The sequence below is a fragment of the Notolepis coatsorum genome, assembly GCF_963971535.1.
Source record: "Notolepis coatsorum genome assembly, chromosome: 16".
Taxonomy (NCBI): Eukaryota; Metazoa; Chordata; class Actinopteri; order Aulopiformes; family Paralepididae; genus Notolepis; species Notolepis coatsorum.
In genome coordinates, this window is record NC_140180.1 from 75,709,159 (window position 1) to 75,735,401 (window position 26,243).

The following is a 26,243-nucleotide window of genomic DNA, read 5'->3' on the forward strand; positions in this document are numbered from 1 at the left end:
GATATGAGAGGGGTTGGTAGGAAGGGACAGATGCTGGGGGGATATGAGAGGGGCTGGTAGGAAGGGACAGATGCTGGGGGGATATGAGAGGGGTTGGTAGGAAGGGACAGGATGGGGGATATGAGAGGGGCTGGTAGGAAGGGACAGATGCTGGGGGGATATGAGAGGGGCTGGTAGGAAGGGACAGATGCTGGGGGGATATGAGAGGGGTTGGTAGGAAGGGACAGGATGGGGGATATGAGAGGGGCTGGTAGGAAGGGACAGGATGGGGGGATATGAGAGGGGCTGGTAGGAAGGGACAGATGCTGGGGGGATATGAGAGGGGTTGGTAGGAAGGGACAGGATGGGGGATATGAGAGGGGTTGGTAGGAAGGGACAGGATGGGGGATATGAGAGGGGTTGGTAGGAAGGGACAGGATGGGGGATATGAGAGGGGCTGGTAGGAAGGGACAGGATGGGGGGATATGAGAGGGGCTGGTAGGAAGGGACAGATGCTGGGGGGATATGAGAGGGGTTGGTAGGAAGGGACAGGATGGGGGATATGAGAGGGGCTGGTAGGAAGGGACAGGATGGGGGATATGAGAGGGGCTGGTAGGAAGGGACAGGATGGGGGATATGAGAGGGGTTGGTAGGAAGGGACAGAGGATGGTAGCAGCTTGGTTCCCCTCCTTCTACTGTCTCTCTTGTGTTTCACACTTTATTATTCAATTACACACACACATACACATTTTAATATCTTTATTTGTGTTCACATTTTAGACAAAAATCCTTGAAAAACAAATGATAATAGATGCACAAACTAATTTGGAATCTCAAAAGGACATATGTATGTAGTCTGATTATATTGGTACAGGAAGCAGCGTCTCTGAATGTGGCACTCGTCAATCATCACAGATATGAAGCAGAACTTTACAAGTGCTTTAGCTCTTGGTTTGGACATTCCTACTATGTGCAGCCCTCTCACAACTAATCTATGGACATTACCTAGGCTTCCAAACATAGGCGATTTTTAGAGAGGGGGCCAGCCCATGATTGGCCAGCCCTGCTCTGCTCTCAGCTCTGATAGAAAAAAAGAAAGTATTATTAAAAAAAAAAAGAAAAATCCCTAATTAACTAAATGATTAAATAAATATAATTGTGATTTGTACCAGTTTGTGTTTTGCCATCATTATAAAAGGTTGTTCATTATATCCCGATTGCGGTCCGTCACGCACTTGCACGCACGTCGCAGCACTTTGCCCTCGTCTGTCGGCTCCGGGCTGCGTTTTCGCCGATCAACCAATACATTGTTGGAAAGTTTAATTTTCCGCTGATTCCATTCTCGAGTTACAACACGAAACATCGTATCAAGTCAAGTCAAGTTTATTAGTACAGTATGTCCCAAACTGGGCAATTCATGTTACAGCAGATAAATAGGAGCTCCAAAAAAAACACAGCAAACATACATAAACAAGAAGAACACAGACAGACATGTACAGTACATGGTCACAGGATCAGATGATGACAACAGCCAAACAAGCAACTACAACCATCCCCTCACCCACCCACCTCAAAGCCACCCTCTCCTGCCTCCTCCATTGATGGCTCGAATGGAGGTAGGTATAAATGAGAATTTGTATCTATTGTTTTTAGCTGCAGGGGTCTCCAAACGTAATTTCCTTTTTTGTCAATACACACACCCACTAGGCCAGGGGTCGGCAATTAGGTCTGGCCACGGGCCAAATTTTCCCCAAGCCATTGAATGGCGGGCCAGGACCAAAAATGGCTAATTTAATATAATGATAGTGAAAAATGCAGCACCGCGGCGGGTGCATACACATAATAATAATAATAACTTTATTTGTATGGCACTTTTCATACAGAGATTGCAGTTCAAAGTGCTTCACAACAGTAAAAATTACAGACATAAGCGAGCATGATGCACTCGCAAATGGGGGACCCTGATGTAAACTAGACAAACGCCTTTCTCTGGTCTGCATCCCCTTAACAATTGTGTGTATTGAGCCATACTGTATTTAGGGATGCCCCGATCGATCGGCCACCGATCATTATCGGCCGATAATCAGTATAAATATGCGACCGTGATCAGTGATAATGCTTTATTTTCGCCGATCGTCAAAACCGATCTCATTCGCTGAGTTCTGTCTCAGACACCGGGTGGTGCGGGGTCTGCTCCTCCCTCCCGCACGCATGTAAACACGGGTCTAGTCTAGTGAGACGGGACACGGGAGGACGGCGTCGGCGTCTCCCTGAGCTAACGTTAGCTTAGCTACCGTTACAAAATGACCCAGTCAACTATTCACTTTTAGTTTAATACATGATGAGGCATTGTCTAACCGAACGGTATCTAGCCGGCCAGCTACCGATAGCTCCTGATATCAACAAACGCTCCAGCAAGTATAGTAGAGATGTGTATGATACCTGTTAGCTGTTAGCTGTTAGCTCACGTTAGTTCACTGTTCAAAACGAAATGTCCCATTGAACTAAATAATTCACTGAGGCGTTGTATTAACGTTATATATCCGGCTAGCAGTAGCTACCGATAGCTCCTGATATCAATGTCTTATAACACTGATTCGATGCGTATTCGAGCTGAGGGCTTGTTGAGCACAGTTAAGTAACGTTATATCAATAGGGTCCAGGTGCAGCTCCGGAGAATCCTGGCCGTAGCTCTGCTCGAGGCTACTCGAGTATAGGTCCAGCTGCAGCTCCGGAGAATCCTGGCCGTAGCTGGAGGCTACTAGAGTACACACAGACAGTGGAGCTTGTTGCGTGGTGGCGATGTCTTGCAGATAATACAAGTACAAGTCTAATTATATAATATATATATTTTATAAAAAAAAAATTATATTTAAAATAAATTTTAATTTCTTTTAATCAAAAACGATCGGTATCGGATCGGTATCGGCCAATATGGCTCACGACGATCTGTGATCGGTATCGGTGGCAAAAAACGTGATCGGGAAGGACCACTTCAGATATCTACAGATTAGAGATTACTATAATAAAGAAATAAGAGGGGACAAGGAAGAAGAACAGAATGGAATAATTAGGATGATAGTAAGGGCATACGAAGGAGGGAAAGGAAGGGTAATATCAGCACTGTACCGGGCTATAATGACCAGCCAGGGACACACGACCGATTATATAAGGGAGAAATGGGAGAGAGAACTAGAGATAGGAATAAGAGGGAAGGAATGGGGGAACATATGCGAGGTGCAACATTCAACAACAGGATCGAGGATATGGAAAGAGTTTGGATGGAAAAACATAATCAGATTCTTTATAACCCCAGAGCTGAAGGGAAAATATGCACCAACACAAAGAGCATGCTGGAGGATGTGTGGGAAGGAGGGGGCAAATCACACACACATATTCTGGGGATGTCAGAAGCTGAAGGGGTATTGGGAGGAGATAGCGGAGGCAATGACCAGAATAATAGGATACGGGTTACCACAAACGGGACTGGTGCTTTACTTAGGGGACCTGACGCACGAGGGAATACAAGGGGGGGACAAGTATTTAATAAAGATAATGTTGATATCGGCCAGAAAAGCAATAACGAGACTGTGGTACAAAGAAGATCCACCAACAATAGCACAATGGGTAGGAATAGTAGAGGAGATACAGGATATGGAGAGGATAACACACATGCTGAGGCTACAGGAAGAGAAATTTGGGGAAAGATGGGGAAAGTGGGAGGATTATAAGGGGAACGAAAACGACATCACAGAGGAGGAACCAAATGCAGCACAAGAGGGCGAAGGGTAAAGGAGGAAAGAGGTTCAAGGAGGGTCTCTGAACCCGTGTCACACACCTTTGTTTTAGTTAGTTTTTTCTATTATTATTTCTGTTGGGTACGACAATTGTTTTATGTTTTTTGTACTTCATTATTTAGGTCTGTTTAACAGTGTTGTTTTATTGTATGTTTATTTTTAATTTCATGAATGTACCCGTATATGTATGTCGATATGTTATGGAGATCAATACAAATGTTATGTTGTATGTCCATAAATGTTGAATAAAAATTTAAGTTAAAAAAAAAGAAAAAAAAAACGTGATCGGGGCATCCCTAACTGTATTGTACCCATTCTGCAATCTGTTAATAAAGTTTTCATTCATTCATTCATTCATTCATGAACAGCAGATCAGCTGTTGCAGATCACCGCGGCGAGTGATGAACAGCAGATCAGAATGCATGAAAACACGACTCACCATAACTGCCCTGGGCTTGTTTCAGTCCTCCAAAATCCCAGTTCTGTATCGTATTAGCTCCGCTCAGCGTCAACTGCACATATCTCACTCCAGTGATGTGCACTGAATAAAAACTCACAAATGTACCTTTACATACCAACATCCGTCTGGCCACACCCCCATCTGCTACCTACATAAGCAGGGGTGGGGCCACACACTCATCTCCTTCTCAAAATTCACCACAAGAGAGTGCCTGTATACACCACTTGACGGGGTGTTTAGCTGAAGAAGGAAAACAGAAGAACAAGGAGATACGTTGGCGTTATATCTTTATTTTCTCTCTCACTATTTTCGAGAAAATACAGCGATAATGTCTTCGTCACTGGAGTGTCTGGAAGATGATGATCATTCTGACCTCCATCGGCTTTTTCGTATTAGGGGCTCGCGTCGCTGATATACTCCCCACCTGCAGTCCTCCTTGCTGCGGCTGGATAGGTATTGAACCTCCGGTCATACAGCTGGACTGTGGGAGGCACCGGCTGTTGTGAGAAACTGGTTGCTTCCGAGCTGGGTGAGTAATGTTTTGCTTGCGAGCGCCAGTTGTCTGCTAAATGCTATGGGGGTTAGCTTACAATTTTACGAAGGCCGGCCCCAGATTGGGGTCCTCTGCTCGGCCTCTTAGGCGGCGGACGGAGGCTCCTGGTCTGACGCCCATGATGGTCAAACTAGTGGGCCGCGACCGAGACCTGGTTTGAACCCGGGATTCTCTGGACAAGCGGATGCTTCTCTGTCCCGTGCAGGCCCCATCTGTCACATGAATGTGAGAGTACACCCTAACGAGGAAATGTGGGTATGGATCTTCTTTATCTGTAGTTCCATGCTCAAGTCGGCTGCAGCCTGGATGGGAATTGTGCCGGCTCCGCTGTATGTCTGGTAAATCACAGTTGAAAACTGTGTCGGCATTTCTTTTTCTCTTCTCTCTTAGGATGAGGAGGGACTCAGACGGCGGCCTGTCTGAAGTGTGGCTTGTTATGTCGTTGTGTACAGTTCAGGTGATAGCTGCTTAGCTTGCGTGCTAGTTTGTGGCCTACTGTTAGCCAGTCAGCTGTTAGCTGCGGCGCTAGCTTGTTGTGTTCACTAGGCTAGGAAACGTTAGCTTGTTGCCATCAGTCGGGAGCGGCTGTTAGCTTAATGCTACACTGTTGAACGTTACTGTGAATATAACATGCCTTAAACACTCTGACTACGACGTCATCTTTGACAGAGGATGTTAGTCGACCCTACACCGGGTGCCATGCCAGCGAGGACTTCGTCAACATGGAGAACGGCGGCTGGGTGGCGCAGCGAACATTACCCTCGTCACCAACGCAGGAGACGCCGGGTTCGACTTTGGTGTCCCGTTAACCAGTGTTGCAGTCCTCTCGGCCTGCGCTCAGGGTAGGAGTCCTGACCGGACTTTAAACACTTCTTCTTTCCTTCCCTTCTAAATGTTTTGTAATAACGATGTTTTCCAAAACGTGTGTTGCTGCAATACATTGAGGATACGACGCGTGTTGTGTGTGAATTGTCTTGTCACTGGTATAGCTTCTCTCTACATAGAAAATCGCCGTTGTTTTGTGTAAAAATGTGTAAAAATGAACTGGTTAGTTGTGATGAGAACATGTGTGTTCATGTAACGTTTGTAACGTGGGTGAACTCACAATTAAGTGGCTTAATTAACCTGTGAAGCTATGCTTAGTGACATGTGATTGAGGAATGAATCCTTTTCTCAGCCTGTGATGACAATGAACAGCATATTCACATATTAACAGGGGTACCTGTTCAACCTGGTCGTATCAAGGGTAAGGTAGGAGGGGTGACCACCCCGGTTTCCCTGGGGCTTCCCCCTTTCCTCTCAGACATGTTGTTTACAATATATTGTGTCACTGTGTTTGTGGGGATACGATGTAACCCTCAGCTTAGGCTGCTGGGGTTGTGCTTCCGCTTCAGAAACGATTATTTTCCTAGGGAAAAGGTTGTTTGGTCACTATCATGTGTGCTTAGCAAGGCCTGTGGCCAATACGTAATCAAGGACTCTCTCGTTATGATAAACGGCGTTCCTCTGTAGTAAGAGTGTACTTTTGCCATTTTTTGTTGTGATGAAGGGTTGTGTGTGTCGTTGAGATCTACAACTGGGTTAGGTTTTTGGCCCACAGAAGCACATGTGTAAGTCTGGTACCGGGGCTCCTAAAGGGGCCCTCTCTGTTCTGTGTTTTTTCCTTAGTAAAAATCAGATAGCAGGTTCGCACATGAGCTATGTGAAGCTGTTAAATGCTTCATGTAGCATGCTATGACTGGTGTCATGGCTCTACTTTGTCATTACATCGTATCAGGGGTGAGGGGTCGTAAAGGGGTGAACTGGTAAACCTTTCCTCCCCTTTTCTGTTTGGTCAGGGGTTAAAACCCCCTGTCCTTCAGGGTTCCTGTCACGTTGCTGTTTCGGCACGTTCCAGGGTGGGGGGGAGGAGTTTCCTGGTCCCACGCCCTGAAAGATTGGGCGTGTGCACCGCGTAAATTCCCCCGCCATAGAGTACGTCACTGAGCGCCAGCGTTTCCGTTAGCCGGTAATTACCGGTATTTGACCGGCAAAATATGTTGAAGTCCGACTATTTAAATCTCTCCGGTCATAATGTCCGGTGAAAATAATTTCTCTAAGCACAATTTTATTATTTGAATTGTATTAAAATAGGCTAAAATTAAATAGCCTATGCGATGAACGAAACAATCATTACGTTGCTTCACTCTGATAAAGGCGGATGGCGCCGCTCGGATGTGAATCTTTTTTTCTTTCTTTTTTTGAGCCTGTCTGGCCACCATAACGAGAGAGAGATGGCCAAAACAAGCTAAGCTTAACAAATATTTCATGAAACCAAGCACAAGCAGGTCTAATAATAATGACAACGAAGATGAGTCTTCTGAACTTGAAGTCACAGAGACCGCTGATGCCGTGGTGAAAGAAAACAGAAACAGAAATGTCGAGCGTTCAGGCCCGAGTGGAAAGTTTAATTCTCCTGGCTGAGGTGCGACATTATATCCACATTTTCCAGTTCACTGATCCAGCCAGGGTCACAGTTCATTCTGGAACCTCAGATCCCCGCTGATCATGGAGTTCTACAGTATCGCGTTGGATCCATACACGTATCGATTTTTTCGAATGGTGATCAGGAATTGGAATATACCAGTTGGATACCATCTGATGTCAGGTAAGGACTCTATGTTATCAGTGTTAGGATAATCAGAGTAAGTTTGATGAAGTTATAGGCTGTTTTGTGAAATGTCTTCTTTCGGTTTCTGTAAAAGTCTGAGAGGAAATCAATGGGTCGATTATCCGCACGCGGCCGTAATGTGCTTGCGTGCACGTATAATATTGATCATCTAGCGTTTATTTGAAAACGATTCATAAAAAGGCCAACGAATATCAACGTTGTGGAATATTCCACTAAAAGACGATTTTCATAGAATGCTCCAGAATGAGCTGTTTTTTATCTGAAAACGGGTGCTTTTCTAAATGCTCTGAAACGGAAACGACGCGATAAACAGCCTTGACAGTACTGACTGGAAAATAGTCTTTGATAATGCGATGGGCAGATTATACACATAGCCATAATTTAAAACATAGATTAGGCAATATTAACGTTAACATTGGCGCCGATGGTGGCATTCAGCCGGTAAAAAGGAAAACCAGGCTGACCGGAATTTCTCGAATATGTCCGGGGATAGAAATCTTGCAGGACACCCAGACCGGCACGAATATGTTCTAACAGAAATGCTGCTGAGCGCGTTTCTATTGGTAAGACTTCCGTGAGTTGTTCGGGTTCCATGTTATGGATCTGTTTCAGGGAGTTGTCAGAGCCTCCTCCTCACGAAGCTCCTCCTCAGGGAGAAGAGCCTTCTGTGAGTTCGGACCCTCCTTCCCAGTGAGGGAGCCTCCTCAGAGTTTCAGAGCCTCCTCCTCAGATTGTCAAGGTGAGTAGAATTATGATAGATATGATGAATAGATAGATACAGCTTCACAAAGACACTCTGGCGTCACAAGTGAATATTTCCCGTGTGTAAAATAAATATCATATTCTCAAAATAAACTGACAGGCCAGAAATGATTGCTGGCGGGCCAATGTCGGCCCGCGGGCCACATATTGCCGACCCCTGCACTAGGCGAGGCCCACTCATTTAATATATAGTGCAAATTAAGTGTTCAAATGAAGGCATCCAATAATAGATTAACCATTGTCTTACCTTAATGCAGCAAAATGTGACGTTTCGTCTTGGCATCAATGATATTTTCTGCTTTAACTTTGTCTGTGAGATCACTTTCAATGTGAAGCAGACTGGCGCATTGTTGTTCTTAGCCAGTTTTGGATTTGATGTGCCTCATTGCTGAGAAAGACCGTTCACAACTTGAATCACAAGTTGCAGTGCTGACAGCAATGAAGGGAAAGTTTTTCGTAATTTAGATCTCATCATGCTTTGAAAACAATGTACATACAGTAGCTCTAAAAAGTTTCCACGATTTGATGAACTCGGACTCTCATCATGTCCTCTTAGAGAGTTAGAGCAAGCCCTTGTTTGCCAAGATAAAACAACATACAGCCTCAGGTGATCCATATAGTTATGCCCAGGGGCAACCCGGTGCAGCTTCTAAATTTGGAAAAATACCGTATATCCATTTTGCTTTTTGAAATTTTACTAAAAATAGTGCGCTGGTGTTCGCTACAAAGTGATCGGCGGGCTGAAATTCGGAACGCAGATGTTTGCTTTACTCAGCCTGGGGGGTCAGGTTGATCATATGAATGATGTGATTGGCTACATTATTTAACCTGAGCCTATGCGTGATTGGTTACTGCCTGTACCTGGAATGTTAAACGCTGCCACCGATTGACACCTTCGTCGTTGACACCTCGGCCAGCGGGCTGCAGCACAAGACACACACAATAGCCAGCAGCCTGCGCACATATATTATATATACATTTAAAAATTCCCAGCATAATATTTTGGGTAGGCATAGCCTAGCGTGGCCTTATATACCCGCCGCCTATGTTGATACTCTGTATGATCATGGTGCAGACAATGAGGAGAAAAGGTATTAGGCTACCAGAGAGAAAGACTGAGTCTAATCGGAATGACCTGTAATCTGGCTTTAACTGTAAGAATGAACTGCAGAATTCTTAAGTAGAATGAGAAAAAGTGATATGAAGCAGGAAGGCAAGCTAAAGTTCCTTGTAGTTTTAAACCAGTCCAGTGTTGTTTTTGTTGTCTCCGTTTTTTTTTTTTTTTTTTTTTTTTTACATTGTAGCTTTGTCATTATCTGGTGCTAAATAATGTTCAGTATCAACAACAGTAGCCCTTACTGGGGTAGTTATAACATCGTCAGAAACCGGACACACACACATACACACTATCTCTCTCACTCACACACATACGTACATACCATCTCTCTCTCACTCACACACTCTCTCTCTCTCTCTCTCTCTCTCTCTCTCTCTCTCTCTCTCTCTCTCTCTCTCTCTCTCTCTCTCACACACACACACACACACGCACACACACACACACATACACATACATACACACTATCTCTCTCTATCTCTCACTCACTCACTCACTCACTCACTCACTCACTCAAGCACTTACACACATGCATACATACACACATGAATACACGCACACACCCGCACGCACGCACACACACACACACACACACACACACACACACACACACACACACACACACACACACACACACACACACACACACACACACACACACACACACACACACACACACACACACACACACACACACACACACACACACACACACACACACACACACAGTAATCTAAAACACTAACCCAACCGGCTCAAAGCAATCTTCCTTCAGCTCCACCATCCCAAGAAGAAAGATCCGACCAAAGCGAACCTCTCGACCACGTGGCTTCACTCTCTGTTTAATTCTATTGTTTTCAGCTATTCTTATTTCAATTCTGTTTGGCCCTGCTGCTCATCAACTGTAAACCCCGGTTTAAGTATTTGTGGGAGGGGGGACGTCCCGTGTTGACGCTTGTCCTGGGAGGGCCTCCTGTTTAAATATTGATAGAGACGATAGACACCAACCGACCACTCAGTCAGATCCGAGAGGTCAATGATGGAAGACTTCCAGCGCAGATCTCATTAGCAGAGTGAGGGGGACAGTAAATATGAGAGCAACGTGAATCACGGGGCCCTTCCCTGATGCTCCTGTAGCCTTCATTATCTCCCTGCATGGATAATACCCCATAATGTATTCAGATGGGGGCTCTGGGGGGGTGATGGAGTGTGTAGGAAGGCCCTGTTCTCTGCTATGAGCGGTGTGTGCCTCCCTCACAGCCAGACCCCCATTAGCAGTGGAGCAGGGCATTGTATGTGCAAATGGGCCTGTGGATTAGAGAGGTAATGCATTTAGGAGAAGGGGGTTCCACCATCTCTTTAGTGATGCTGTGCGCCGAGGCTCTTCGAGGGGGGAGATATATATTCACAGCCTTTATGGAAAAACCCAAAGCATAAGCAAAGGGATGGCTGGCTGCACACACAGAACCACACACACAGAACCACACACACACACACACACACACACACACACACACACACAGACACACACACACACACACACACACACACAAATAAACAAACGTATACACACACAATCACATTGAATATTATACATTATATACCCATAAGAAGTCCTGCCGTGTGCCATTATTAAACTCAGCATGGAGACTATCTGTCTTTCCAGAAAGACTCGCCAACAGCTTCCCCACGAAACCTAATTAATCCGCGTCTGGAGTGACTCTCATCTTCTCTTTCTGTTTCTCTCTCTCTCTCTCTCTCTCTCTCTCTCTCTCTCTCTCTCTCTCTCTCTCTCTCTTCTGTCTGTTCGCCTCCTTTCCTCTAAACCTCTCTGTCCTGAATTCTCCCTGTGAGAGCCTGAATCCGTCTTTTAGATTTAGATGACACTAAAATGTGTCATCGCGGCATGTGCTTCTTATAACACGCAGTCTTCTAATAGCACGGTGGGAAACTGTGTCTATATGCTCTCTGGTTAATCTCCTGTGACAATGCAGAACATCTCATCACTGTGGAGGAGGGAAGGAGATGCATAGCGTCGGCAGCCCTTATGAATCAACCCGCTATAATAAGGCTATACGAGGCAGTATAATGACACTAATTAAATTAACCTGCATGCTCGACGGGTCGGTGGAACAAACAGCTTTTCTATTTCACAATTTGACTGATGAATCATGAACGGGTTGAATATTAGAGTTATTCGATTGAGCGTCGAGCGTGTGTGTCTTTTTATTTTTTAAAGAGCCAGTGTTGCGGGTCTACATGGGAGGGGCCCCTCTGTGAGCTGGTGCGCGTCTGTGAAGCTGCTCTGCGCTATACAGTGAGTGAGTCAGCTGCAGGGACCCTGAGCACCAGGAGCACCGGGCAGGAGGAAGCGAGAGAAAACTCTGGCAGGTCGACCGACATACAGTACTAAAGTCCGTGTAGCGTTAATCTGGAGATGCGCGGAGCTGGGAGTCCGAAATGGGAATGCAGAATTGATCGGAGCAGCAAGCTTGTTGACGCATAATTCCGCCCGCCCCGCTGGCTTTTGGAGGGAGGGAGGGAGGGGGGAATATAGCTCTGTGTCTTCTAAACTCAAATCCTCCAAAAGAGATTGACCGTACCGAGGGCTGCGGGTTCACCCATCCATCACCTTCACGGAGGAGCACATATGTACCGGCGACCTTTCTTCTCGGCGATTTCCCACAGTCCACTTAAGGCGCATATATAGGTTAGGCGTTGTATAGATGATATCCTACTTATATTTCTAGTTTCCTAGTTATTTCGAGCCTATAATACAAATCTAATCAGTGGCATAGCGACGGTGTTGGACCCGGTCCTGTCGTTGCGTAACGGCGGTGCTGTTTGGTGCGTCCTGAGGTGCGCGCAGGGTCTGCTGCCAAATAGACGCGCTTGATCATCCCGTTGATTCTTACCGGAGAACTGGAGCCATGATGACAGGCCCCCCGCTGGGCTCGCAGCCCGCCTGCTGACTGCTGGTAACGGGCAGGATGGGAGCAGGTCTGTCCGTCTCAGGATCCCGAACGACCCGATTTATCAATGGAGGAGGAGAGTGACACCCGGAAAATCAACAACAGCTTCCTTCGCGACCACAACTATGCAACCGAAGGTATTTCCAATTGAATTAACCGTGTTTATGATGACACGCCGAGGAAGGCGATTTTTGTGAATATTATTTTTGTGTGGAATATATTGGTGTGTGTGCGCAGCCAGTGGCCTTTCAATTGCAAGGGATGATATATGTTGCTTCGGGCTATTTTAGGACGAGCACTCAGTCTGAGTTTTAATCTGTGCGTGTTTAATCTGTGTGGTAATCTGTGTGTAATAAACATGCAATACAGACTTCCCATATAGAGTAGGCTACTGTTCATTATGAGAGTGAGTGTGTGTGTGTGTGTGTGTGTGTGTGAGTGTCTGTGTGTGTGTGTGCGTGTGTGTGTGCGTGTGTGTGTGTGTGTGTGTGGGGGGGGGGGGGTATTCCCACGTCCCGTGGACACAGGACTTGGGGGTATATAGCCAAGGTCTGCCTCATATAATGATATTAAATTGTCAGCATCACCCTCGCTGCCAAGCGCAAATTGGACCCCCCCCCCCCCCCCCCACACACATAGATGATATACTGCTTCACACTGAATCGAATCAAGAATGCAGACTTCTAGAATATCTGTCTCCCTGGCACACACTCACACACACCACAAAGTCCTTTTTTTTTTTTTTTTTTACAATTCATACACCCTGTTTTGTGCAACCCCGTATCAGATACGTATCTAATCGCCGTACTGCACACATGCGTTTATTTCTTCCACATTGACCACCCATCAGTGTCTGATTATAGGCCTATATAAATCAGCTAAGTGTCTGATGGTTAATGGCTTCCTCCTCCATGTTGAGTTCATCCAACCACCTCCACCTGTGCACTCATTATAGGCCGGTCTGGTCCATTGACCAGCGTTAAAACTGTGATTTACCGACATCATTAAAGTGCTATAGTTAGACTAATCGTCATCATTACCACTCACATAGCCAATATCCTATATCACACACATTGATTATGGAGGCTAGCAGATATCAAGAGGAATGGAACCATTCACACAAGGGATTCCGCACAGAAACAGGGCTGATGATGATAGCTATAGTACTTGGGGCAAGATTGATATTTTTGCAGAGTACATTTTACTCAAACTGAGTCCATTTGAGCCCAAGTGAGTACAATTTTACTCAGTTTGAGTAAAATGTACTCAGCGAAATTTATATGCACCGCAAAGGGTTGGGCAATATATTTATATTTATTGATAATATCTCTGTGTTATATATCGCACTGTGTTTTATTTTTTACACTGTGGATTGTGATAGACTATTTTGTTGTCTGAATTAACAATAAAAAAAACAAAGGCCAGATTTCTCACAGAATGGTTGATTATGAATCACATTTTCCATTACCCTGCTGCTGCAGTCATAAAGTGATGACCGTTGATTGGATTATCCATCATGTAATTCTCCTGTCTAACTATCACTATATATCAATATGGACAGAATACCATCTAAATATTGTGATGTGTTGTTTTTTCAATGGTGTGAGGTGTGTTTAACACCGTGCAGTCAAATCCTCTTCATCTTCATAATTTTATAACAGTTATAACATTTCCAGGGATGTTAATCACCTCACTGTTGGTGACCAAACCAACTCGACGTGCAGCTTGCACAGTACAGCCTGAGCTCCACATCCTCGCAGTTCACCAGTCTGTGCTAGATGCGACTGAATAATTGATTGTTTTCTTTGTATTATAGCAGACGTACAAATGCACACAATTTGTTGCATTGTTTTACAGACTCCATGCGTTTATTGTAAGTGTTATTATTTTTTTAAAGATATTTTCTAGGGCATTTCTGATTTATTTGATATAGGACAGTGAGTGACAGGAAATCAGGGGTAGAGAGAAGGGGGAGGACATGCAACAAAGGTCTTCAATCGGGCTGGATTCAAACCCACGGCATTGAGATGACATGGTATGCACCCTAGCGTGGTGAGCCACCATGGACGCCCCAGAAGTGTTGTTTTTACAGTCCCACCAAAAGCTTGAAAAGTGAACGTCTGAAAAAGACAAATCCACCGTGCAGAGGCCGTCCGTCGCAAATCTTTCAATACAAAATAATCAAATAGAAATTATTATTATTGAGCACCGAAGAACACAATAGATTAGAGAGTAGCTTGACTGGAGCGTCGTCCACACGGATGACGGGTGGCTGAAGGTGGGCAGGTCCGTGCCACCGTTTCATCCATTCAGGTATGTCTCTGTTTCATATGAGAGAGAATTCTGAGCGACCCGGATGTTCTAATGATGATAATATGAGTAGACAGAGCATCTAGCTACTGGCCATTGAAAGCTTACAGAGTTCTAGAATCTGTGGTGGAACCCGACTCATCAATGATGGTTGTAGACTGATCTTCATGATCAATATACTTTAGGTTTAATAGTGAAACACATGGTCACCTAGGAAACCACAGAGAGAGACGGGGACACATGGCCTTAGAGGGTTGGGGGTTCTTTAGCCTCTTGGCTCTCCTTACGGTGTGAGATTTAAGCTACTGTTGGGATAAACAAAGGGATGCCTCCCCAATCCCAAAGTCATAATTCCTGCAAAAATTCAAAAAACACAGTCGTTTACTAGCACTTCCTCTCAAACACACATGAGAGAGGGAGAGAGAGCTGCACAGATACAGAATGGTAGAGAGAGAGAGACAGTGAGAGTCACAGACAGATATAGAGAACAAGTGGGAGAGTGAGAGGGAATGGGAGAAAGAGAGACAGAGGGAGAAAGACAGACACATACAGTCTCACTCTCCCTCAATCTCTGTCTGTCTACCCCTCTCCTTCACACCTTTCTTCTCTCTTTCTTTCTGTCTCTCTCTCTCTCTTTCTCTCTCTCTCTCTTTCTGTCTGTTTCTTTTCCCCGTCAACAGAACACAGGTCAAATGCACATCATCCAGAGAGAGAGAGAGAGAGTGAAGAGAGAGAGAGGGAGAATTAATTAATTAATGAAGAGAGAGAGGATGAAAAGCGGGAGTAGAGAAAGGGAGAATGAAGAGAGAGAGTGAAGATAGAGAGGCTGAAGACAGAGTAAAGAGAGAGAGTGAAGAGAGAGAGAGAGGGGATGACATTCACATGTCGTAAAGTATGTGTCTTTAAGGCAGAGGACTGTCTGTCTGGTCTGGGGCCCATCTGGGCTCTTCAAATAATAGTCTCCATCTTTGTATTTTTTATTGCTCTAATTTATGACTGATTGTCACGGCTCATATATCACCAATGAGTGTGTGTGTGTGTGTGTGTGTGTGTGTGTGTGTGTGTGTGTGTGTGTGTGTTCATTGACTCTAAGTGGTATGAAGTCGGTCAGCAGTCAGGGATCAGGGGGACATTGTCCGAGTCTACTACCCTGTCCTCATAAATTCACTAATATCAGCACATGTTCCAGCAGGCCTGATTCCAATGCATTTAGACCACACACACACACACACACACACACACACACACACACACACACACACACACACACACACACATACACACACACACTTACTCAAATGGGCACACACACAGACACACACACACATACACACACGCACACACACTCACTTACTCAAATGGGGACACACACACTCACACACTCACTTACTCAAATGGGCACATACACACACTCACTCAAATGAGCACGTACACACATTATGTGCGTACACAGAATGTACACGTAGGAACATATACATCGTCGTGTACATGTACGTACAGTACACACATTCGTTTTTTGCTTTCACAAAATGCACACATAAGAACGTACTTAGTTGTACAGTACACACACACACACACACACACACACACACACACACACACACAGACACACCTACACACACACACGCACACGCACACACACACACACACACACACATGCACACACACACATGCACACACACACACACACACACACACACACACACACACACACACACACACACACACACACACACACACACACACACACACAGGTCTCTGGTGAGGGTAGAAGTGAGGAGGTCGGGGATTCCCTCGGGCCGCGGCGGTTACACAGAACACCAGGACATTTTAATGATGTCACACACGGTGACCTTTGCCTTGCACCAATCCCACGCCTCGATAGGCCTGTGGGCGTCGCATTAAGAGAAAGTGTGTGTGTGTGTGCATGTTAAACTGTTGTTACTGTAGTGTACTGCTCGTGTTTACTGTCTCAGTTCTTCCTGTATGAGAAGTTTATAGAGCGGTTGCAGTGTGGAGGATGGGATATTACATTCCTCACTGATTTGCATATAACAGCCCTCTGCAGACGACACGTTGCTAATGGTGATGGGATGGATGATGCTGGGCTGGCCTGTGTGTGTGTGTGTGTGTGTGTGTTTCAGTGTGTTTGGTTGGAATCTCCATGAATATAGTGTTGAATCAATGGACTGTTACACTCTCACAACACGTCGGGTACCACTTAATTTTCATAATGCCCACCTCGGACGTGTAGGTAATGGATGGAATTGTCAAATAGCTGAACCCCCCCCCCCCCCCCCAAGATGTAAATAGCTTCCCTGCTGCGAGGCATGCAGCAACCGCTAACCTAATGTCTGCTTCAGTATTGATTTCAGGTCCTTTACAATTTAGCCACCGGAACAATGACCTAAAGATCTATCGGCTGGACATGTAATCCCTTTCCTCCATCGCTTCCCCCCCCCCCCCCATCTTTCTGTCAACCCCCCCTCGTCGCCGTCTCTTGTCAGATGCTAGTGCAGGCTCGTGTATGATGGTGTGACCCCCATCCTGCCCCACGGAATACTGACGCTGCCTCAGAACAGCGGCCTTGATTGCCGAGGCTGATGAGAGGGGAGCAGTGGCTGCTTGTCTGTGCCAAGGCAAACGGCCCGGGGCAACACTTTAGGACCTCGGCATAAAGAAAAGACATAGCCCACCGTACCCCCCCCCCATACCCCCCAGGCCCCCAGGCCCCATCCATTATTCACTAGGAAACACTCAAAACGTTGCGTCTCGCCTCGCACATAGCAGGAGGAATGTAATGTGTGTGTGTGTGTGTAGGGGGGGGGGGGGGGGGATTGGTTAATGCCAAGCTGTGAAGTTGGGGGGACGAGTCGCTCTCCTCTCATCCAGCAGCTGCTTTCATCCTCTGATTAGCTTCTTATTAAGTCTACAGTGCCATGAAAATTTGATGAGAATTTATTAAGGAATACCCTTGATATTTCATACTGTAGGAAAATTACAAAAATATCATATTCCTCAACTGCAGTTGCCCCCCCCCCCCAGTGTCTGTGAGTCATCAGCATGCCGCCAGCCTGCAGGCTAACCCTGCTCCGCGTTTGACCTTTCATAACTTTGTAACGGGATACATATCCATACATGGCTGAGTTATGAAAGCTGATTCCTATGTCCTGTCGTGAGCCGGCGTCGTACAGGAGGCTACAGTGCTTTTCCAGCGATACGGTCGTTTTACACGCGGCGCGGACAGGAAGCACTCTGCGGTCTAGATGGAGGTTCGCCTCGGCTTTCATTCACCTCCACCTTTTTAACCCTTTCACTGCCGCACTACCAAACGGTTAACCCTTTCACGGTGACAATAGACAGAAGGTTAACCCTTTCACTGCCACACAACAGCAGGTTAACCCTTTCACTGCCACACGACAGAAGGTTAACCCTTTACTATCACACTACCGATGGGTAACCGTCGGTAGTGTGATAGTAAAGGGTTAACCTCCTGTCGTGTGGCAGTGAAAGGCGAAGGAGATGAAAGGGATCGAAGTGAACAAATGAATGAAGGGGGAGAGAGAGAGAGAGAGAGAGAGCACTTGTTTTAGTGGAGGATTATCTTTATATTATCCCCCCATCCCCCAACACACAACACACACACACACACACACACACACACACACACACACACACACACACACACACACACACACACACACACACACACACACACACACACACACACACACACACACACACACACACACACACACACACACACACACATTCTTCTCTCTTCTCTTCCTTCATTAACTGAGAGAACATCAGAGATAGAGGGTGACTGCAGAACGATTCTTTCATGGTTTTGATCTCAGCGCACAAATTGATCAATCTTCCGAGCCCCCCTCCCAATTTCTCTCTCTCTCTCTCTCTCTCTCTCTCTCTCTCTCTCTCTCTCTCTCTCTCTCTCTCTCTCTCTCATCTCTCTCATCTCTCCATCCTGTGTTATGTTCATACGCACTCCACGGTGACGTGTTGTTAATGAAGTGTGAAAAAATGAAGCGGTAACAAACGTCTCGTCTCACCCTCCTTCCCCGAGGGACGTGGACAGATACACAAAAGAGCACACACACACACACACACACACACACATACACACACACACACACACACACTCACACACACACACACACACACACACACACACACACACACACACACACACACACCTACACTTTCAACGAGACACACACACACTCCTACACTTCCAATGAGAGACACACACACTCTCACAATCGATACACACATGCACGCATAAGGTACATGACGCACACACACACACAAACGTTAACACATTGACGCACACCCTGCACTTGCACATCCTGTCTCCAGGGAGGGATGCTGGAGAAACCAGGTTAATTAGCTTGTTCACTCTTTAGATCTCACACAGACTCCAGCTCTCCAGATGAGAGAGCTTGCGTTGCATTATGAGGAGCTAATACAGCCGGGTAAAGCCTGGTAAAGCCTTAATCGTACAGCTGGCGAACGCCGGTAGGTGGTGGGGCTTATTTAAAATTCTGACTGATGTCTGTTGTTGTGGATCTTAAATGAAGCTTCATCAACTGCTTTAGTCGATGCCCAATATGGTGATAGAGGAGGAGAGGAGAGGCGGTATAATTCAGCAGTTTGTCATGAACATAGGAGGCTAGGATTGTTAGAATGTAGTGTGTGTGTGTGTGTAGTGTGTGTGTGTGTGTGTGTGTGTGTGTGTGTGTGTGTGTGTGTGTGTGTGTGTGTGTGTGTGTGTGTGTGTGTGTGTGTGTGTGTGTGTGTGTGTAAGTGTGTGTGTGTGTGTGTGTGTGTGTGTGTGTGTGTGTGTGTGTGTGTGTGTGTGTGTGTGTGTGTGTGTGTGTGTGTGTGTGTGTGTGTGCGTGCGTGCGTGCGTGCGTGCGTGTGTGTGTGAAGAGCCAAACAATTAGCAAGATATTGCTCAGTGTCAGCAATTATTGGCAGCCGGGCAATTTGGAGAAGACGCTGCTATCTGTATCCATGAGCTGTGTGTTGATTGTCAGGTTCATCATGTGCGTGTGTAACTTTGGTTGCCATTGTCAATTTGGGCACGATTGTATCAGAATAACATACAATGTACAAGTGCACTGATAATATTTGTGTCCTTTAAACATTGTCTTTATGTGGACATAAAGATTCTAAATGTGTGTGTGTGTGAGTGTAAGTGTGTATAAGCCTGTGCCTTTCTTTGAGAAAGATAGGCTAAGTATAGATTGATACATATTTTAGATTAACAGAGATAAGATGAGGACAAATAAACAGTGTAAACAATACAATTTCAATCTGAATATAAAAATATGAGAAAATAAACCGTGTAAACAAAGGTGCAGATGAGCGTCTGTATGCTGGATGGAACAAGTGCATGAGATGGAGAGAGGGGGGGGGGGGGGGGGGGGGGGTGTAGAGAAAGGGAGGCAGAGATGGTGAGATAAAGGGAGGGAGAAGGGGGAGAGATAGAGAAAGGGGAGCGAGAGAGAGAGAAGGCTAAATTATCCCGGCCTGATCCTTTGACGCAGGCAGCTGTAATCCTCTCTCTCTCTCTCTCCATGTCCAATGCTAGCAAAGCATTTACCACGCCACGCCTCGTCGCCAGTTTCTCTTGGTCTACCTGGAATTACTGCATGCTTACGCAACTGGCTTTCCACGCGTGCATGCCATTTTGTGTCGGTGTGCCTTACACAACAACCCTTGTGTGGGTACTAGCCACTGGATGTAGAGCCGACGTATCCTGTTTGCGTTGACCCAATGGCGGGTTGTGTGTCTGTGTAGATGTCAGCCTTTGTGCTTCTGTTTTGGCCTATAGCAGCGAGACTGTCTGTTCAATCTCTTATTGACCTACTTAGAACCACTCACCTCCCTCCTCTCTGTGTAGATTGAACCAGACTTCCCCCACTCTCTCCATGTGATTTCCTTTCAGAGTGAACACAACACAGCACCGTCTGTTATGCATGTGATAGACTTGTGTGCGTGTTGTTGTCTATAGCGTCTACCGTATAAATACATTCAATATCCCCGGCTCACCTGTGTTCCTGGTTCTCATTCCAGAATCAATGCATATCTATGTCTCCGTCCAATTGGTTTCGTCTCGTGGCGCCGCATCACTCGCTGAAGGCCGTATTGAGGGTCAGATCCATGTGTAGAATCAGATATGAGCTGTGATATATCTGTTTACCTTTAATCATGAGGAGACGCACGTATGCACACACACACACACACACACACACACACACATATGCACACACACACACACACACACACATATGCACACATATGCACACATATGCACACATACATACACACACACACACACACGTCCCAGAAGCAGGCCGCCAGGGCCCACTGTGTATGTTGTTATTACTGATGATGGATGTGTGTTATCAGTAGTATCTGTCTGGTGCATCTGAACCCACCTGACCTGCCTGTCTCAGACCTGACTGCCCAGGAGGTTTATGCCCTTCATCCGGTTATGGTCTGCAGCAGATGAAGGCCTGCTTGTGTGTGTGTGTGTGTGTGTGTGTGTGCGTCGTGCGCTGGTGCGTGCGTGTACTTTAAGTACACATTTGATCGAGTCAAGTCCCCCCCCTCCCCCGCCCCTGTTCTGTTTTCATACCCTCTCTACAGAACTCAAACACCATGCATTGCTAGCCTTCCGGGGACGAGAGAAATCATCGATTCATGTTGTAATCTTGTAATCGCAATCCTTCCTTTTTGAGATTCTGCATCGAGGCGCAAAATTCAATCTTGGATTTTCTTAGTACTGTGTCTTCTGAGTTTTGATTTAAACCTTCCAACATTCAGTAAATTGTGTTGAGTTCGCTTTTAACAATGATGTACAGTAGGGCTTTATTTAGGCCTGGGTATTGTTTGAAAAGTCAATACCTGGAATTCCATACCGATACCAAAACGCTACCTTTTCCGATACCTGACTTTGGTGAGTTATTGTGCTGTGTGAGCCAGTCGGAGGCTTTGTTACATTTTGGATGCGATTTTGGATTCTGGTTGAACAGAAGAAATATTATATTTTATATAACATGCTTATTGGCTCACTGACACTCATGAGATTAATTACTTAGGAAATTTCGATAACCACATTATCTTTCGATACTCGATAGTATTGAAGCAATTTGATCGATACCATAAAAGTATTGAATTTCGATACCCAGCCTATGTGTGATAACAATTTGAGTCGATGGCAAACACCAACCCCAAGATCTGCTGCACTCACATCGTCACATCGCAGAAGCTCACAATCACCACATATTGAATGGGACTGGAATGAAAGTCACATGAAATCTCTGGTGATCCCCTCCCCTGTACCCGATCTGTCACTCACATCCATCTGATTAGATCTCTAGTGATCCCCTCCCCTGTACCCGATCTGTCACTCACATCCATCTGATAGATCTCTGGTGATCCCCTCCCCTGTACCCGATCTGTCACTCACATCCATCTGGTGGATCTCTGGTGATCCCCTCCCCTGTAACCCGATCTGTCACTCACATCATCTGATAGATCTCTGGTGATCCCCTCCCCTGTACCCGAACTGTCACTCACATCCATCTGATAGATCTCTGGTGATCCCCTCCCTGTACCCGAACTGTCACTCACATCCATCTGGTGGATCTCTGTGATCCCCTCCCCTGTACCCGAACTGTCACTCACATCCATCTGGTGGATCTCTGGTGATCCCCTCCCCTGTACCCGAACTGTCACTCACATCCATCTGATAGATCTCTGGTGATCCCCTCCCCTGTACCCGATCTGTCACTCACATCCATCTGATAGATCTCTGGTGATCCCCTCCCCTGTACCCGATCTGTCACTCACATCCATCTGATAGATCTCTGGTGATCCCCTCCCCTATACCCGATCTGTCACTCACATCCATCTGGTGGATCTCTGTGATCCCCTCCCCTATACCCGATCTGTTAGGTTGAAAGGTTCGTAAATTTCACTGAAGTTAAATGTAAATAGCCTAATTCCAACTTCAATCTAGAACAATTGACCATATTCACACAACGGCCATTTGGAGGTTAAACTAATAGCAATTTACTTTTAGAAAATGTCACGTGAAGAGAAACTAATTTAGAGAAGAGTTCCATCATCCCTGTTTCAGCCCAGTGCCTTCTCTGCCGCTCGTTCACTCAGATCAGGGGACGTGTTCGTGTGTAAACTCGTTAAAATGCCTCCATCAATTACTGCTTCTCCTCACTGCCTTAATGTGTAATGATGAGCGAAGCAGAGAGGAGGAGGAGAGAGAGAGGGGGGGAGTGAGTATGAAGGATAAAAAGAGAGAGAAAGGAGATAAAGAGAGAGGAGATAAAGAGAGAGAGAGAGGGAGAGAGAGAGAGAGAAAGGAGATAAAGAGAGAGAGAGAAAGGAGATAAAGGAAGAGAGAGAGACAGGAGATAAGAGAGAGAGAAAGGAGATAAAGAGAGAGAGCGGTAGAATGCTGACTGCTAAGCCTCCTCCCTCGATTCACTCCAGTGGGTGTGGACTGATGGCATGGAAAGTATACTGGTGTGTGTGTGTAAGTGTGTCTGTGTGTGTGTGTGTGTGTATATATGTGTGTGTGTGTGCATGCATGCGTGTAGTGTGCGTGCACATGTGAATGCATGCCTGCGTGTGTGTGGTAAATGGACAGAGAGATATAGAGAGTGAGTCATGTGATGTGATGTGTGTGTATGTGTGTGTGGGGGATAGATGGACAAAAAGAGAGAGAGAGATTAGAGAGTGAGAGTCATGCGATATGTGTGTGTGTGTGTGTGCATTTGTGTGTATAGAATAGAATAGAAATCCTTTAATAATCCTGAGGGAAATTCAGCACTACAGTATGTGTTGAGTGTGTGGGGTATAAAGGTACTGTACACAGAGAGATAATATTGTTTGATAGGCTACCTAGATATGGTTGTGTGTGGTGTGTGTTAGGGCTGGACGGTATGGTCCTAAGTGTCTGCGGGCAGGGTAACGAGTATCTTGGATCCAGTGCTTTGACCATGTCTTTAAAGCCCTTTTGATAGACAGTTTGAAAGGAATCATGTCCTTAGTTACACAAGTAAACAGTGACAGCGTTTGTAGGGGTGGGCAATATGATGATATTAAATAAATATCGGGTACAGTTCATTACGATACACTTTTAAACATATCGTGGACATCGTGATGTTTTGCACAAACCTCACGTCAGTTTCTAAGCCGCCGCGGCTGAGATGAGACTTACTTTAGCACAGCACTTTCCTCTCTCCCTCACACAGACACACACACACTCGCCAATTTACGTCACGTCACGTACACGCACCCACCACACACCCAGAGACAGAGAGGCGGTAACTAAGTTAGCTGCTAACCTAACTAACGTTAGCCGCTAACCCTGGAAACGCTCACAGGAGAGTGATCCACGACACCAGTTCCATTAGTAGGGAAAGGGGTGGGGGGTGGGGGGGGTATATTGACGAGGCTTGACAGAGGTTTATATAATCATCATATTGGCGTGACTGTATCCATCAAAGGGTTAAATCAAGCATTTTTAAGTGCTTTAGAGGAAATGTAAAAATATCGCAATATAATCGTGTATCGTGATGGAGCAAAAAAATATCGTGATATCATTTAGAGGCCATATCGCCCAGCCCTAAGCGTTTGTTATGTCGGTCCACCGCTGGCTTTTTTGTCGTTAACTTAGTTAAAACGTAAATAATAAAAAATAATAAAATGATTCTGTTACAGCTGCTGAGCTATACTATAGCTAATGTACATCAATATTTCCTTTTTAATGAAATAGGTTCAAGAATCGAATAAGGATTGTTAGCAGAGAGAGAGAGGGATGGGGAGACAGAGTGAGAGTGAGTGAGATAGAGAGAGGGAGGGAGGGGGCTGCTAGTTAACTGTGTAGGCTACATCAACAGGCTGCTATGAGTGGAGCTAAGGTTAGCTTTCTGAGGCTACATCAACAGTTAACATTACATAAGGTTTTAGCACAACGTGGGCATTCCAGAATGGCGAGGATGCAAAGCATGTTAGACATTGGACTCATCGCAGAGTTTACATCACACATAGAAACTGCACGTTGTCACACAGCCTTCAAACGCAGGGCGGAAGAGCTAGTTTGCTTCTAGAATTGAAGGTCCGCTCTGCTCTGTGTCTGTCTATTATGAATTGACAATTGCGCGTTGACACGCCCACTACGCAAAGCCTCTGTGCTACTAAATAATATTTTCCAGTTCGCACATATCTATTTTTAGGGGAAAATACGAGTGAAATAGTCGCACTGTCGAGCCCTGGCTGTGGTTACGTCACGTCATTGCTATTTTAGAGCTGCTCTACCGGTTACAAGGTATAGTCAAAATCCATACCGTAGCGCAAATTCATACCGTTTATACCGTATACCGTTTATACCGTCCACCCTAGTGTGTGTGTTTGTGTGTCTGTGTGTGTGGACTCCACATATACGGCTGGGTTAAAAGAAAAATCTATTTTAATGATCCAATATCGATAAATACATTGTTAGTTTATTTTTAAATATATATATAACATTAAATATATACATGTATTGTGTTGACTGCTGTAGTGTGTTGGTCATGTTAAATAACGTTAATGTAACTGCTTTGTGGTAAAATTCTTAATGTAACATTCACATTTGTATGAATAATGCACCAGGTTAGAGGGTTCCTTGTTCAATTTACAGCATTAGTTCCCTGAGAATCTCTTTCATATCAAATTGGTATTGTCACTGAAACATCCCTAACCAAATCAGTATTGACAATCGATCGAATCGATTCGGGACCTTGTGAGTCTGAATCAATTGATTTGGGAAATCGGTGGCGATACCCAGCCCTATGTGTGACGCATGCGTATCCGATGTGTGCGATAACAATGCTGCGTGTCAGTGGGGTGATCCCAGGAGTTAATTATAGGTCAGAGTGTGTCCTGTCAGGGAAATGTCATTAGATTCTAATATGATTAGATGCCCCCCCCCCCCCCCCCCCCTCAGCATACTGTCCACATGGCCATAAGATCACTCCTGCTCTCAGTTTGGTGTCTCCTCAGTCTTCTCCTTCTCCTCCTCTCCTCTCCTCTCCTCCACCTCTCCTCCTCTCCTCCTCGTACCGAAACTAGGAGAGATTTGTACGTGGATTTATGTCCATGTACAGCTATAATCAGGCTCAGTACACAAACATTGCATATGCAGACCCTTTCACTTTGTAACTAGAGGACTGAGAAAGGACTCTACTGACTACCGATCAACAATTGATTATGGTTCAGAACTATCTCTTTAACTCTTTGAGCTCCACGCCCTTCCCCATCTGTACTCAATGGCGCCAGCGTTATTGACCATTTTAGCGATGTTTGCAGACCCATCGTGTGTTCTGTATTATAGCTATGGAGACAATAGTATGGCTCATTTGACAGGCATTGTTCACAGTCCATCACTGACTAATCAGTTCATTTCTACATACTATAGTTTTTGCGCTATTACGCGCTAAACCCAGCCCTTTCCAAAATAATCCAGTATTTTTTTCATAGATAGCGAGATATGACGCGTTATATGCAATATGCCCAAATCGTTCTGGTTGATCG

The 26,243-nt window shown here is 45.5% G+C and overlaps 1 protein-coding gene across 3 annotated transcripts in view; it reads left to right on the top strand.

Moving 5' to 3' along the window:
• ppp2r2ba (protein phosphatase 2, regulatory subunit B, beta a) overlaps window positions 1-26,243 on the top strand; it is a gene marked incomplete at both ends in the record, with an annotated part of 189,543 nt that overhangs the window by 101,100 nt on the left and 62,200 nt on the right. The window contains one exon of one of the 3 annotated variants that reach the window (XM_084332516.1): window positions 12,376-12,445. The exons of the other annotated variants lie outside the window; for them this stretch is intronic. Coding sequence (XP_084188642.1) covers window positions 12,376-12,445 — 70 coding nt within the window. Of the gene's footprint in view, window positions 1-12,375; window positions 12,446-26,243 lie in introns of those variants that run through there. 3 annotated transcript variants of the gene reach the window in all.